The sequence below is a fragment of the Lepisma saccharinum genome, chromosome 14 (genome assembly GCF_977018435.1).
Source record: "Lepisma saccharinum chromosome 14, izLepSacc3.1, whole genome shotgun sequence".
Classification (NCBI taxonomy): Eukaryota; Metazoa; Arthropoda; class Insecta; order Zygentoma; family Lepismatidae; genus Lepisma; species Lepisma saccharinum.
In genome coordinates this window covers 77,176,337-77,193,899 of record NC_139242.1, presented here as the reverse complement: position 1 = coordinate 77,193,899, position 17,563 = coordinate 77,176,337, and the positions used below count along the sequence as shown (strand labels likewise).

The 17,563-nt window shown below is 37.3% G+C and overlaps 1 protein-coding gene across 4 annotated transcripts in view; it reads right to left on the bottom strand.

Moving 5' to 3' along the window:
• Window positions 1-14,454, bottom strand: part of Not3 (CCR4-associated factor Not3) — a 74,639-nt gene extending 60,185 nt beyond the window's left edge. For 3 of the 4 annotated variants that reach the window (XM_083135999.1, XM_083136002.1, XM_083136001.1), the window contains exon 1: window positions 14,028-14,442. Coding sequence is in view for 1 of the 4 variants with exons in the window: in XM_083136001.1 (XP_082992127.1) it covers window positions 14,028-14,052 (25 nt within the window). In the remaining 3 variants the exon portion in view is untranslated. Of the gene's footprint in view, window positions 1-14,027 lie in introns of all 4 variants that reach the window. The other variant, XM_083136000.1, reaches the window with a different exon arrangement.
• Between the last annotated feature and the right edge of the window lie 3,109 nt (window positions 14,455-17,563).

Genomic DNA, 17,563 nt, shown 5'->3' with positions numbered 1-17,563 from the left:
TATTGTTTTAAAGTCCCCTTAATGCACATATAGGCTAAACAGAACTGAACCCGCAGTTTAAAATGGGATTTGTTCCACTGTGCAATGTGCCTACAACAGGTATTGATGCCTTGATTGCAAGGTGAAAACATTACCACTACGCCACTGGAGAGGCCCTAACTTCCAATTAAATTTATCCACTTGTGTAAGTTATGTCTTCTTATTGTCATTGAGTTTTAAGTCCACTTTATGCACAGACAGGCTAATTGGGATTGGAAATATGGTTTAAAGTGGGATACGAACCACTTTGTGCCTGGACCCGGTTTCAAACCCGGGACACCTTCATTACACAGGGTGGCCACTGTAGGGTCATGATAAAATTCAACCAGTGTTGTATCACTTGCAATGGATTGACCCAGAAGGCATTTTAACACTTTACTACACAGTAATCTACCATTTGCGAGTGATGTGGTGATCTAAGAAACAGGTTTTAGAAAAAAACATTTTTATCAATAGTTGCAAACATTTGTTATGAGGTAATTTATGAGATTTAGAAGATTGAGGAAGGGCCTAATTAATTTAAGCATGTCTAATTAGCTAAAACTGGAGACAGTTTCTCTACAGAATCTAGGGAACAAAGTACAGAGTAGCCTACACTAGACAAATATCCAACATCACTCTTTGACATGTTTATCTATTTTAACTCCAAATTGTGAACTAGAGAAGAAAACAAATATTATACACTATGAACATATACCAGTACTGTTGAATAGGTGGAGGTCTCAGGGAGACCTACAAATTATCCACACAAAAGTCTCCAGTTTCAAGGATTGAAAAGGACATCATTCTTGAATTTTTATTTTTCTTAATTTGCATTACTTTTGGATAATGGTGATTGGGGGTGGGGGGTGGTGATAGGTTATTACATTAAATTGATGATTGATGATGATCAGAAAGTGATGTCCATGTTCAGTGGAGAACTTGAACCTTCAGTAAGTCAACCACTCAATCCAGTAGCAGAAATGAGAATAAATTATTGTTACTTTCCATTTTATGTTGAATATTTATTCCATTACCTTTATTGGGACAATGGGGGACATCTTGGTAATGATGGAAGAAAATAATTAATGTCCATACTGTCTTCATAATTTTGCAGGTTGATGCATTAAGCTCTGAACAAAGGAGGTCAACTCAGTTCATTTATATACTACAGAGTGTTTCATAAGTCTGGTAACGCTACTTTGATTACTTATAGCATACAAACTGGGAGATATTTACACTGTTTTTTCTGCATTATGAAGTCTCGTCTTATGATATATTTTCAAATATCTTTGCTGTTCAGTTTACTACGTACAGGAAAACCGGCGGCATTATTCTGTGATCTGCAGAACTTCACTCATTTATGAAGAGCAATTTTAAGAGCAAAGTTAAAAAGGGGGAATTTTAGTGTGTGTGGTGTGTGAATAATGATATTTCATTCCTGATTAAGTTTTGCAAGGAATCTGGCTTTCACAAAAAATGAAAGTTTATAATCCCAGTTAGAAGAAAAGGAATTTTATTTAAAATAAATCCTCTTCAGGGAGTTCCTGTGGTACCCATAATAAACCGAAGTCAATTAAAAAATATGTATCCACAGTTCATGGTAAAAAAAACAATTAAAATTTATTGGGTATGTAAACTGGGTACTTGAATAAAGAAAGAACCACTCTTTGAACACATATTACTTTTGAAAAAATCTAAAATTTCCTCCAAAATGTATTTGTTTTAAATTCTGGACCTCCACTGTAAGCTCCTATTACTAAACAGAAAGGAAAATTATTTTAGCCAGAAGGGAAACACACACACACTCATAAACTAGAAGTGATGGTCACAACAAACCCTACTTCTTTAAGTACTTTTGTACAATATGTACATTTTTTTACAATGAACTAATGAATGATTTTAAACATAACTTTACATAATGGTAGGCTCATAATGTTATGGGATTTTAGAAATTTTCTATTCACGTTGGGTTCTTTGGAGGATTTTTTTTTTTGATAAAATTTAGACTTTCTTCCAGTACAAAAAGAAGCTAATTGTTTAACTAAAAAGTCTACAGTAAATAGTTGCCGCTCAACGAGGATTTATTTGCACATCACTGTCATTTGTAAAACCTCCTGGCAGTAGAGGTTTAAGTGGGGTTAACCGAGAGCCAGTGGCTAAAGGTTATGAGGGCTAGTACACAGGAGGTAACATACAACAGATACACATTTCATGCATCAAAAACTAGATTTTGGACACTATTGAACTCCAGTATATTTTCATGATTGTTTAAGCAAAGAAAATTTTATCATGGAGTAAAGTGCACCTCGTTATCATTACACAGGGGAACAATTTTTTCTCATTTTCTGTTGCATTTGATATTTCAACTGTTTTGATGAAATTTTGTAATGCTGATTTCAGATATGAAACCGGTTTTCCCGTATATGCTAGTTATCATGCAATTTGAAACCTTTACTTTTGCGAAAAAGGACACCCATTGGTATTTACATAGGGGATAGGTGGACGACAAAGCTTAGATTTACCCTAACCACGCACTAAAACACCTTTAATTGATTCATTAAGTGTCCACTTTATGTGTAGAAAGACTAATCGGGACTGGACCCGCAGTTTAAAGTGGGATGCGATCACTGTGTGCCTCCAACGGGTATCGAACCCAGGATCCCTTGATGACAAGGTTACAAAGGTTAGGCCCCAAAACACCCTTCTTTCGGTTTTTCATATCGGATCATGGCTTCATTATTTAGACATAAGAAAGCAGATGAGTTATTAGCATCGAGGCTGCAAGAAAAAAATATATACTGCACTGTTAAGCAAAAGTGTCATATTTCCGAAAAAGAGAGCAGATTTTTGGGAACTTGTTTTCAGAAGATAAACACTATTTAGTGCCATGCTATCCAAGGTTTTACCCCGTGTAGTCCAATGAATGGTGATTAAGTCTCGATAGCTCTAAGTACAGTATCATGTGTGTTCTTTTGCACAATGGGAATGTTTATGGATCAGTTCCAGTTGGCCACTCAGTACATTTACGAGAAGAACATAATGCCATAAAAGAGCATGTCAAAGGCGACGGGACAAGAATATGATGGCAGATAACAGTTGCCAGCGTGCCCTGAGCAAGAGCTATAGGTGAAAATTATAGGCTCAAGAGAACCTAATTGAACTTTGCCATCCATATCAAATTTCGTATATTGCTACCGTAGAGATATGTGTTATTTTCTTTTAAAAAAGCATTAAATTCATACTCATATTTTACTATATTGAATACATGTTTAATACTCCAAAAAGTGCTTTTATCTTGCCGTATTTTCAAACTGTAATACATATTGTGATGCACTTACACGTGTTTGTGATTAAATTAAGTATATCTTTGCCAAGATGGTATCCAAGATAGCACCCAACTTTAAAATGTTGAATTGCAAAGAAACTAGAGCTTGCAGAGAAAACTAACATCAGATCTGGGTTAGAATAAGCGTTAGAATCAATGCAACAAAAAAAATTGTTCCCCAGTGTCATCAAATTTCTACTAGAACTCTAGCAAACAGTTTGACATGATTGTGGTTTAATTAAAATAACTAAAATGTCCATGATAAACTAAGAGGAACATAAGCATGCACGAACACTTCTGGGTTGAAGCAATCATATAGGTCATAAGACGTAGTTACAATCCCTTTGCCTGTACAAGGATGGAATATTTTGAATACTGAAAAATGTAATTTACAACACATTACAACCACATTCATAAGCATAACAGTGTAATCAATAATTCATGGGTTAAAATTGAAAATACATCACAATCACTTCACCAGTAGTAAAACACGATAGTTCAACTTCTAATTAGGAGTTGAAATCGTCAGATTCAGCCTTTTAACCTTTAGAGGCTGGAGACCCGCACGTATGTATTCCAATTTTAGCCAGCCCATTTTCAAGCATGCACTGTTCAACTTGCAGTGAAGTACAAAAATAAATAAATAAATAATCGTAACTCGAGAACTTATTGCCGCAGAGATGGAATTGATTTTGTTTTCTTTCTTAAAGACTAGTCTTTTAGCATAGGTAAAATTTATACAGTGTGTCTCCCGATAACACTTGAGAAGAAAATTGTTTTGGGGGGGGGGGGGGGCACATGAGGGAAATACCTGATCCTAATAGAACTTTTCACACTGAATTCAAAAATGAAAGCAGTTTTTCCTAGATCATCCACAGTTTTTTTGACACACCCAGGTTAAGTGTGAAATATTTTTGCATATCTTTACATGCATACATGACACTATTCAACTTACTAAAATGCGAGAGCTGTTGATTTCCTTCTGTATTGTGCATCTGGAACATCTCTCTTCCAGGCACTCCACTGTTCCTGGTACCTCTTTTCCATGACAGAGATGTCTTGATGGAATCGCTCCCAGTGTTTGTCACTGATGGCACCAACATTGTCAGGGAAGAAATCCAGGTGAGAGTCCAAGAAATGTATTTTGAGGGACATATTACACCACATTCTTTGTAAGACTGTTACAGTTCACCCACAATCTCACAGTATAGTGGAACCACCAGCAAAAAAACATGCACAGACCTGCGACTCCTGTGAGCCATACTGCCGCAAGGAGGGGAAGAGGAGAGTGGAGCATGCTTCCTTATGGCCCGAGCTGAACGGATCGAGGAGAAGGTGCGCAAAGAAATTTAGCCGAAGCTTCTGCAGTTGGAGCTTTATGATTTCCTAAAATGAACTTCACGCTGATCTTTGAACTTCACTAGACAGACCTTCAATTTTTTTATGCATTATCGAAGCTCTAATTTGCAAGCACAAGAAAATTCCTTCCTTGATTTTAGCGTCACTTACACGAGGACATTTTCCCTTCAAATAACGAAAGCCAGCACCATTTTTGTACTTGCTTTAACAAAGGTTTTGAAAAGCCCCAACTTTATATGAAGTGGAGGAGGAAGAATCATATATGAGTTGACTAGTGAGGGATGTACAACATTTTTCTGTTCAGGCGCATGTGATTCATGCATTGGCCATTCTTTCTTGATGTAGTGATTATTCTTGTCCCTGCTATCCCATTCACACAAGAAACAGCAAAATTATAGACGAGATGCAAATCCTTTAACAACACAATTACTTTTAAATAGCAACATATAATCCAACAATACTTGTCAGAGAACTTTTTCCAACAGCATTTTCATATGTTTCATGTTCATTGCACAAACAGCACAGAAAGAAATTTGTTCCCATTGTGAAAAAGGACAGCCTTCAAATTAATTTTTGAGGAATCAGTGAACAGTCTCCACAATGTTGTTTCATGATCATGATCAAGTAAATCCATCACAGTACAAATATTACTACAATACACTAAATCATTTTCTTTAGAATAAAACTCTTCATGTCGGTTACGAAAGAAACACACATGGTGTCTTTCTGAAGAATATCCCAGCCTTTCAACCTAAGATCCTAAACGTTCAGCCAGTTTGTTTCCCAATTTCAAATCATGAGCAAGGTCATTTAATCCACCTTGAGTTAGCAGATGAGGTTCACAGGCAGAGGCTTCAAAAGTAGGATATCTTGCTCCTCATTTGGAACTTTGGTAGCTGCATCATCTTTCCATTCATCTTCTAGTTAGATGTGTAGCAGGATGTGGTACAGGTACAGGCCTCATAGTTAGAGTTACCATATGTCCGTCTTTAGTATGGACAGTTTGTATTTTGACTACCACGTCCGTGTCCGTACCGTACTTTACAAAAAATGTTAAAATGTCAGTACTTTTCCGAAGGATGTAGAGAATTTATAAAATATAAGATTTGTTCTGTGAAGTATATTCGTTCTGAGTTCCTCTTTCGGTGTACTGGCAATACTGAATTGTGATTGCTGATTTTGAAGTGGTTTAATCTGTCACTGTTTCTATTGTAGTTCACGCCACACGATCTGACGGTTACTCGCTTTCCCTTTGTCTTACTTCAGTCAGAACAGTGGATGGCTACTTGGTGTGTTGATGTGTGCCGTAATCGGTAGTTTTGCTTTTCTGCAACATTTAAAACTGTAGTTTTATATTGTGTGCAAAAACATTACGTAGAGCCTGAATTTTACACTGAAAATTTCTACAGAAATAAGTCCGATGAATGATTTACTGGTTCAAGCCACACCATTCCATTTCCATTGAAGTCACATCAAATACAAGGTTGCCCCCAAAAAACAATAATAAAAAAGTCATTGTTGCAAAAACTGTGGATGATAGAAAAAGTCTAATTGCATATCTGAACTCTGCGTAAAATTTTACATTAGAAACACAATATACATTTCATGTGTCAAAAACTGTGTTCTCGAGTGTAATTAGTATTAAAGGAAGAAGAAGAAAGTTGACTTTTTTTATTATTGACATACAGCACAGGCTGTGCCCCTTAATAAATCGAAACAAAAGAAAAACGTAGTATGTAGCAGTAGTACACTTCTACAACTGTGCAAAGTTTTGTTGAAATCAGACTATTACTTCTTGAGTAAAAAATAACATTATACACTATGTGGAAGAAAGTCATTGGACACCACATGTCAGCGGCAATAACAGCAGGCACTCGTGGTAAACTGGCCACAAGGTCGTGTGGTACACCAAGTGGGATATTCCGCCATTCCTCCTGCAGTACAGTCACCAACCCTGGCAGTGTAGAAGGGCAAGGCTATCGCGACCTCAATCGGCGCTCCAGTTCGTCCCATACATGTTCGATAGGGTTGAGGTCAGGGCCCTGAGCATGCCAATCCAGTTGGGTGACATTATTTTCTGCATACCACTCCGTGATAGTCCTGGAAACATGACAAGTCGCATTATCATCCTGGAACACAGATTCTTAGTTTCCATAGAAACACCACAACATGGGGAGCATGGAGTTGTCGAGAATATCTCGGTAGGATGCAGACGTCATGTGGCCATACACCAGTGGACCCACGCAATGCCAGCTGAAACAAACCAAGAACATGATGCCGCCACCACCATATTTCACTGTGGGCACTACACACTCAGGTAACAGACGTTCCCCGGGTAATCGCCATACCCACACTTTCCCATCTGATCGAAACAGTGTGAAGTGTGATTCGTCGCTACATTGGACCTTCCGCCATTGCTCCATCGTCCAGTTTCTCCGCTCTTTACACCAGCGTAGTGTTTGTCGTTTATTGTTTTCTTGTTATCAGGGGTTTGTGGACAGTGGCTCGAACATGATAACCGAGTGCATGGGCCTCCTTGCGAAGTGTCAAATTGGTCGCACTGCGAAACTCTTCTGCATTCGAATGCATCGGATGCATCCTGTTTTTCTGAATCTCCCTCTTCAGCTATCTCCTGTCCTGGTCGTCCAATTTCGTGGGTCTTCCACTTCGTGGTTCATTGCTGCAGTGTCCCTTTTTCTTCCACTTCTAGATGACAAAGGCTACAGTTGATTTAGGGACCTGTCGGGCATCAGCTATGCTACGTATACTCATGCCTCCTATGGAGCAGCCTACTATGATCTCTCTGTCAAACATGCTGAGCTCTTTCCTGTCTGGCATTTTATCAGCGAATTATATGAGACACCTCCTGCTGCCATATATATACCAGTCTGTACTCTCTTTTCCATGACCAGTTCATTTCAAAGTTGAAACCAGGGTGTCCAATGACTTTCTTCCACATATGGTATAAAGCAGTAGCGTTGCCAGTTTCAGGACAATATCTGGAATTTCGCTTCTAGTGCTGGCCCTATGGACGCCGGATGGACCAAATTTGGGGGGAAGCATGACAAAAGAACACACTATGAGGATATGTAATGCACGTGCCACAACTTTGAAGAAGAATAAAACTGAAATTTTGCATAATTACGGAAAATTGCGAACTTTGGGCCTTTGACCCTGCTTCCTCCACTGGACCCTTAATTGTCGAATGTTATTTAGAATGTTGCTTTTTACTCGTTCTTACATTTAGAATTTAAATTGTTCAAAAAAATGCAGTGGTTAAGAAGTTACAGCCTGCTATCTTGAATTTATCCCATAGTAAAAAAAGGGAAACAAATGGCTTTTTCAAATACCACTTGTTAATAATAGTAACAATGGATGTACTGTTTTGCAATACGAGCATATAATACCTAACTAATGAACCAAAATGACGGAACTGAAATATAGTGCTAGTCTTGAAGAAAGGGCATGTTAATTGCTAACACATGGTTGGGACAAATTTTGACAATAAACCCTTTGGCCCTGTGTCCCCCCCGCCTGAATCCATAATTGATTTTTACTCATTCTTGCTTGCAGAATTTTAAATTTTTAAAAAAGATGGAGTGAGGGTATAGTTTTATGTCGTGAGTTCGAGTAATGTTGCAGACCTTTTTTCCCCCCGTTCATTTACCACGAACTTCAGATTGATTATGTATTTTATTTTGCGCGATCCTAACACTCTTATTAAAAATTGTTGCATTTTCATATCATCTGATAGACATTGTGTAAAGGCTGAATGCAAAATGTGAATGTTAAATGAAAATAATTAATTTCTCCGTGATGTTACATTCTCCAAAGAAAAATAAAGTGTACAAAGTGGATATATACTTCTAGTTGAAAGATACGTGCAAGATGAAAACACATTAATTCGTAATTAGCTAGATAGAGTTCTTTATATTTGATGTCGTCTCTTTTGTATTGTAGGAACGGATAATTATTTGTACTACCTATTACCATTTTGTGGTTTGTGAAGTCGATCTGTTTTAGGAAAAAATCCAAATCTGTAGTAATTGTTTTCCCTTTGTATGTATTTCTTTGTATCAATGGAATGTGCGCACGTTAAGTTCTGATGTATTTACAATGTAAACAATGAATTTCAACAACAGCATGTCCCTTCTTGTAGCTCTACCTTTTCACACCAGGTGAAATTTAAATTGAATTTACACACCTAGATGTCAGTGTCATTGAATAACTCTCTCGGCATTGCAAACTCACAATTGTTACGTGACAAACTTAAGGTCAACGAAAACTTTGGTTATTTTTGCATTGAAAAACCCGGTGTTAGTTAAGACTGGAGGTGAACTCCAACTGGTGGCTGGCTGACCAAAAAGTTGACCAGACATTGAAAAACCGGCCCTAAGAAATATGTAAGCAGGGCTTGAAAAACTCCAGTCAGCTGGTTGCCATGGCGACTGAATGTGATGTTTTGCTCTAATATTGCCATTTTTTAAAATTTGATGTACTTCCATGTACAAAATTTTGAAGATTTGATGTACTTCCATGTACAAAATTTTGAAGAATCTAAGTTCAAATTGCAGTACAGTGTAAGTTATCAAATGATTTTTATCAACGATGTTTTGAATATGGTGATGCTCAGTTTCTTTTATAGTATGCACACATGCCAGTAGGTGGCACCACTAGAAGGTCAAGACTGTTAATACATCGAGGATTAACCCAACTGAGAATGTTATTCTATGTTGTTGTTATTATTATTATTATTATTATTATTAGAGTGAAAGCGTGCGAATGCGAAGTTCAGTGCAAATGTGAAGTTCTTAAGGTTTTGTTTTTGTGCTTTAGAAAAACTTTTGTACATCTCGGTGGTTTACGAAACATGTAGCAACAACTAAAAAACTGCACAGATTGAAGTAGTTTTTGTTTTTTTTCCTATTTGGGGGTAGGGACCTACACGTTATTGATCTCTGTCATTTTGGAGCTGATAGGATCAGCACCCTGCTTCTGCCACCTTTACCCCCCCCCCCCCCCAGGTTGCCCCCAGGTACCCACTGATTTGAGGCTGGATGAGTCTCAGAGCCACTTTATGCAGCGACAATGCCAAAAAAAAATTCTGAACTTGAATCACCCCCCCCCCCCTGGAATCGAACTCAGGTCTCCCAGAAATTCAAAAGTTTGTGAAAGGGTTTACTGGTCCCTTCAAGTTGAAAAATTTAAAAAAAAGATTAACAATCATTTCTCCATAAAAATGCATTGCTGCACACAACGCAGTAACTTCGCCAGAATCAGCCCATTTGGCAACATGTGTGAAGAATATGGACGAAAAGATGTTTGCACACCTGAAAAGTGTTTTCACTGCATCCTACTGTGCAGCAAAAATATAACAAGTCATTTCCAGATTTTGAAGGCTTGTTAACATTAACAGACAAACTAGGTGTTCAAATGGGAATGAGTATAGGAATGACAAGATGCGTACCAAATTTGTGTCTCATATTGCTTGAGTACTTAGAAAAGAATTATGTTGGATGCATCGACAGATAAATTCTTTATGTGCTGTGAATATATCAGTGTGACTCCATGTGCACCCAACAAAAAAATTATGATAAATTTGGCATATTTCTTCAACAAACTACAGTTAATATGTCGGTGGAGAGCCTCCAAACACAAAGGTAAGTTTGTATTTTTCTAATTTCAATCTAAGCTCCAAAAATTGTATACATGTATGAGATGTATTTGTATTTTCATTAGTCATTGATTTTAATTCCTGGCACCTGGCTTTGAAGAAGATTTTTCGAGCACGTAAGTTTAATAACGCATGTCTTAGCAAGTATGCAAATTTGTGTCCCTTGTATTTATAGTGCATTGCGGTCACCACTCCACCAGAGTACCTGGCAAAAATACAATTACAAAATAACAGTTCTCAACTTTCCTAAATATTAGTATTGGAATCTTTCTTGCTCTTAGAAGTTATGATCTGTATTGATGGCACTGTGCTAAACATGGGGCCGATGAACATGCAGAATATGGTTGCTTTTTCAATTAGAGCATGTGTGTAACTTCTGGGTATTTCATGCACAGGTCTATGGCAACACTGTCCTCCTTTCTGATTGCTCTGAGTTCCACACATGCATACAAGAAGAGTGTTCTTTCACAATCATGTCAAATTACCAGGGAGCAATTGACCCACTGTACCCTCACAAGAATTATGTTGAATTTATTTAATCTATGTTTTACATAATATAAAATTGGTTCTAGCATGTAGAAAACAAATAATAGAGATATTTGGTTCCAAAGTATTGCCCAGTTAAATAAAAAACCTGCCATTTCACACAACTTTCGCTGCTCTTTATTAGGAAAAATGATTTGTATGCATTCAAATAGCAAAGGAATATGCTGAACATAACTATCAGTCCCAAACCTAACACCGTAAAATTACAGCTGTTGTGGAATGTCGTGTTGGATGCTATATTCACTTGCACGAAGCCTTTAGGCTGTTCTGCTTCACTTTTCTGCACAGTAACGCATTTCAACAACCAAAAAACAACTGAAAACATTCATACACAACATAATCTTCATAAACTAAGCAAAATATTTCACTGGGGTGCAGTGAGTCAAGGGTACCAATTACCCAGGCCTGCTTCAAGGTGCCATTAATTGCATAGAATATATACTTCTATATGTGAGACTGGGAAATTATTTCAAGGTTTAGAAATTACTGTGAATTCATGTTTGAAGTGTGTAGAATCTGAATACCATTTATAAGTTGAGAAGCAGAGTAATTGTGCAGAAATCTCACATCAAACTGAATTTGCATAAGTTGTCAGGTTTGTAAACTTTAGATGCTGCAAAGATGTTTGACACTTTAAAAAAGTGTTTCAAATATACACAATAAATGTCAACAAAGTTCAGATTACTACTAAGATAGTTTACCGTAAAGCACATAAGTTAGATCTTTTTAAGGTGATAATATTTTTATTAAAAGTTTAGTATCCCCGAAACGTCTGCAATTCCCTTATTTTCTTCTTTTTCACATTGGTACTTACATATTCTGCATTCCTAAGGATTCTTGAAGGTGCCATTTCGTTTTTTCATGCAAATAATCTCAATTTTAGACATATCGAGTAATTCTTGTTTGTTCGTTTTCGCTTGCATTACATGCAATAGGGCAGAGAAATCTTGACTAGCGCTGTTGCAGTGCTACAACCTTCTTCATCGAAAAATACCTACTTTTGTGTTACTGATTTTGTATTTTGGAACGACTTAAGATGACCGGACCCCTCTCCGATTTTCTTCATATTTGGCATACTCACAGATTGAGGCCTCCTAATCACGAATCTGAAGTTAAAAGTTGTCGGAAACGTCTAGAAATTGCAAAATAAGCTAAAATAAGGCATTAGTTTTCGGAATGGAAACAAGTCTATTTTTGAGAATTCTTTTGTTTCACAAGGGAATATATATATTCCTGATACTAACACAACACAAATTTTAACTGTTTGCCTAACCTAACCACACATCAATGGTTTGTGGGGCTAGCATCAATGGTTTGCAATTATTTTGCAATTTCTAGATCCTGATACTACCACGACACCAAATTTTAACTATGTTTGCTTAACCTAACCAAAACGTCAATAGTTCGCAATTATTTTGCAATTTCTAGACGTTTCAGACAAATTTTAACTTCAGATTCGTCATTAGCAGGTCTCAAATAGTAAGTATGTCAAATATGAAGAAAATCGGAGAGGGGTCCGGTCATACCTGTATTTTTTTCCAGGTTCAAAAACCTCACGAACCATGCATGGATAGCCCCATGAACCATGTATGGCAAGGTTAGGTTAGGCAAACATATTTAAAATTGTCATGTTCTTGAAAAACAACGGTGTGGTTGGAAATACTGACCGGGAGTTACATCATTGAACGCACGCAACATTTGATCACGTAGTGGTTACATCATTGAACGCACGCAACATTTGATCACGTAGTGGAAGGACAGATGCGACAGCTTTTGTGCATTGGAGACACATTATGTGCATTGGAGACACATTAATCTTCAAAAATACATGATTTACCGATGAAATAAATTAAGAGATGGGAAAAAAACACTTCCACGACCTTTTAAAAGTGTACGGAAAGTCAGTTCGGTAAGTACTTTCTCCTGTAAAATTGAAGAAATAAGTTTCGGGTATACTAAAATTTTACCATATTTTTTTTTCAGATTTCAAAAGTGAAGCATACACATAAAATGAAGGAAAATTGGAGAAATTATTTTATGTAAAAATACTAATTGGCAGAATATGTCAAACTGAATTCCATTCTGCAGAATGCAAGTGAATATCAATGAAAATACAAAATCTACTCTGCGAGACAAATGGCCTTTGGGTCAAGGAAAAAGGAACACATTATAAAGAAAAGCTAGATTTTTGTCTTTCCTGGACCATCATTACCTAAATTATTCTAATTAAAGGCTGAAGTGCAAGGATCATTTCAACAAGACATTTGGATTTAAGAGAATCAAAAATGAAGGCATGCATTCAAAAGTTGAAGTGCAAGGATCATTTCAACATGACATTTGGATTTTTGAGAATTGAAATAAAGGAATAGCTACAATCACAAGTTGAAGTGCAAGGATCGTTTCAAAAAGATATGTGGATTTTAGAGAATCAAAATACAGGAACACATTCACAACGATTAATTTGGCTAATTCAAATTGAATTTCCCACATTTTGAGAACTGGATATGTTATCGAGGATATCCATTCCAAATACAATGAAAAATTCCTAAAGAGCGGGACTATTCTAACATCTGAATAGAAGAATGAATGAGTAGAGGCTCATGTAAAATCCTCGACCATTATGCATTCTGTTTCTGTACTCTCCATAACTGTATGCTATGTTGTCACTTCTTTGTCTTTTCTCAGCTTTCATACAAACTATCACAAAATAAAAGGGGTAAATCACTGATAAAAAATTAAATTTTAACATGTTTAAAGCAAGTGGCAGGCCATATAGTCGTCGTCTTTCTCATCTTTATAGTCGAAAAGTGTTCTAACAATATTTAATTACAAAAGCATTCGACACCAGCAAAATAAACATCGGCAGTTTGGAGCGCACACACCAGGCAACAAATAATTAATTCTTATAACCCAAGTATTGCTTTCAACACAGAAGTGTTAGTTCCTGCAAATGGACATATACTTCCCTTAACCGATATTAAATAATTGCTTTTATATTTAATACACCTATTGCCGGAACTATTGTTTTCTTATGGTACGAAACAGTAAACAGGTCGGGAAGAGGTCATATTTTGTAGATGATATGGCTCATATTTTCCTTACCTTGTAGCTTCCTAGTAGCAGCCATAGCTATGTAAACATAGAGGACAATAATTCGTGCATAGTCTAAATATACAGATAAGTAGCACAATGTGATAAACAATAATTATTTTTTTGATAACTCGATGGAACAGTAGCTTTGTTCACGTCCAAGATGGCTGCCTTTTCTGCCAGACGATGAACTACTCAGATTGGATAAAATTCTTCCGCCGTAGGAAAAAGTCATACAACAAGTTTGCTTCCAAATGGCAGCACTAGGACTCGAAATTTGAATCTAAAAAGTGTTAAACGACACAACAAATAGTTTTTCAGTCATAAAAATCTTCAATACGTACATATATGCGAACAAATGCTTAACGAGAAAGCGGAAACGCTCAAAATGTAGTTTACATACGCTCCGCCACGACAAAATGCGCAAACTCGACATCCAGCTTCGTGCAAAACAAATAAATGACAATCGTTAATATCAGCTGTTCATGCTGCGCATCACACAATAGGTCTCGTTGTTTCGGAACATTTGTTGTCGCTTTTATCTTGCTTTCTCTCTCGCTCTTCTTAACCCGATTCTAACACATACATGAAACCTATTTTAAAAAATACTTTATTTTACATGTGAAAATATGAGAAACATTTGTAGAATAAAATGTCAAAATTCGGATGTTACGATTGTTTCAACATTACCACATATTTTCTTTCATTTTTTGTTATCTTGTCATCTCCACTTAATATAAATCTTCTTTGGTTCGCAGTTATTTAATTTCTATTTTTTTGTTGATTTTAAATGTATTCTAAGCAGCGAAATTTGACTGACGTCTTATACGTATCGCGCGGGTAACCATCGTCGTCGGCATGATTTTCCAGGGGGGTAAGCAAGACATTTTCTTCAAAACACTGCTTCAGTTTGAAGTTATCGCGTTTTTGCAACTATCTGTCTAGCTTGTAATCATAGCCGTGCTCAGACTAAATTATTCGGAAGTACCTTAATGGGTTTTTAAACTGCTTATCTGGGCCAAGTTAACCTAAGGGAACTACAAATTTCGATTTCAAATTCTCGGAGGCTAACCAGTGTGTGCGATATAACGGGTGGATGCCAGAATCCCCCCCCCCTCTTCCCACACCCACAAAATTATCCCCGGCAAAATAAAACTATTTTTACCCTTGCCAGGGATGTTTTGTATTCCCTCAAAGAAAATGGAATGGAAATCATTAGGATATAATTTCTTAACTATGTAACAAACACAATTGAAAAATCATTCGTGTCCATTAATGGTCCAGTCATCAAAGATTTCCCTGCCGGAGAGTATGCAGCCTTGAGGGATTCTGCCGGTCTTAGGGAGAGGCAACTTGGGCACTAGCCCGAGGCCTCGCGGGCCTCGTGCCAGATAAAAATAATACTTTCAGTGCTGTTCATTGACTTTTTGCTGACGTCATAGATTGTTCTAACTTAAAATATCCAAAATTACTGAAATCATGAAACAAAGTACTGCATAAAAATAGTGTTCAAATAGTCCAATGGAAAGTAGTAAACATGCGTTATACGTTTAATTATAAAGTGGAACGATAAAGTTAGAATATTATCTCATGTGAAGAAACACTTGTAAGTAGCTGGGTAAATTCCCTACAACGTCAAAATCTAATGAAAAGTAAACAAAATATAATTATGATAGACTTAGATATGATTAAAAATTGCCACTTTGATAGGCAAATAATACCTAAGTAGTTTAGTATAGATGGATTGATTTGGTATTTTAAGTTTACTTTATGCACAATAAGGCTAATCGGGACTGGATCTACAGTTTAAAGTGAGATCCGAACCACTATGTGACTGCACCGGGAACCCTTGATTACTCTTCTTGCACTGATAGTGAGCTGCTTACTGTTAACAGTTGGTGCTTAGGTACCTATCTGTTCAGCCGCACTTTTCATTGAAAGTCAGGCACGTATCTAGAAATATATTTCGGGGGGGGGGGAGCGAACCAAGTGTCCCAGGAACAATAATAATAATAATGTTTAAATTAAATATTAATTAAAGTAAAGTAAAGTAAAGTGTTCCCCTGTGCATAGCACCATGCCATGTAGGGGGTGTGGTGGTAACGCCCAACACTTTCTTGATCCGGTCGTGAGTGGGGGTGATGTGATCAGCATCACGCCCCTGACCGCCTTTACCCCCCAGGGTTTCCCCCAGGTACCCATGTTATTCGACGCTGGGTGGGCGCCGGGGCCGCTTCCACCGTTAGAAAAGTTCCCAGATTTGAACCGGCCGGGGATCGAACCCGGGACCTTTAGCATGGTAGTCAGACGCGTTACCGACTGAGCCACCGTGGCCATATTAATTAAAATATGTAAATGTATTAATATTGCATTTTTTATTATTACACGAATACTTAAAAAGATGGTAGGCTATAATAATATAAATATAACAGCATATGTTTATTATCTAGTTTGCGTGGCCAAATTTGTATAAAAACAAGGAAATTAATGTCAAATAGATAAAGGATTGAGTATTTATTGAATAATATAAAAGGATGTTCCTGATTAATAATTTATGCATATTTTCATTAGTAGTGTACATAAATCTCCTTTGACCAGCCCCATTGCTTTCTGTCCAAGGTTGGAGGGTGCAATGCCCCTGCCCCCCTGTGGTTGCACTACTGACCAAGGCAGTCTATATTTTAGTAAAAAAACATTTAACAACGTTACGTTTCAATATTTTAGTTTGGTTTCAAGTCTGAGGATGACCCTGATAGATGGTTGAAACATCACTTTGTTAAGTGCCTTTTTACTGAAATATTGACCACTTTGTTTTTTCTTTCATGGAAACAAGGCTTAATCGTATTACCATTAACTACAGTATTACGTAAGGAAAAAATAGTTTTTTTTAAAAAAAACTTTTTAAGCCATGAATTATTGTGACTTCGTTTTGTTGTTTCCATTTCCTCTGCGTCCTTGAAAATCGTTTCTGAAATACATACAGCTCACCGCTCATGAGAAGATCCCCAAATGAGGGGAGAGGGCATGCAGAGGGACAGGGGAAGACCGGTCTATTTGCAGATTTTAGGGGTAGAAGGAAGTCTTCCGCTGCGGTCATTGTCGTGCATAATAATAAATATAAAAATAATCCGTGGCTCGACTGCCCTGTAAGGGCCTTGGCCTATCTGCAAACTGCCAGAGTCTACCTCCCACAATCCTACCTAGAGGTGTGGACAGTGGGATGCCCAAGGGTGTGTTGGTGGGGGTTATAACCCCCCCCCCCTTTGGCCCAGTATTCCTTAAAAAAAAAAAGAAAATCAAATCAAATTCCTTACGATGGTGGGTTACCACCAGTCCTATATACAAGCTGAGAACCCAGAGACTGAACTCAAGCGGACTGAAAACCATGTAATCCCGCAGTCGGAGACCAAAGCACAGCACCTTAGACCATACGGCCATGGAGGAGGACACTCTCAGTGTATAGTCCAATAATAATTATGGTGTACACACACATTACTTTGTCGGTTCCCGGTTCCACCCCATCCCCCACAGGCTTCCGGACTGCGGCG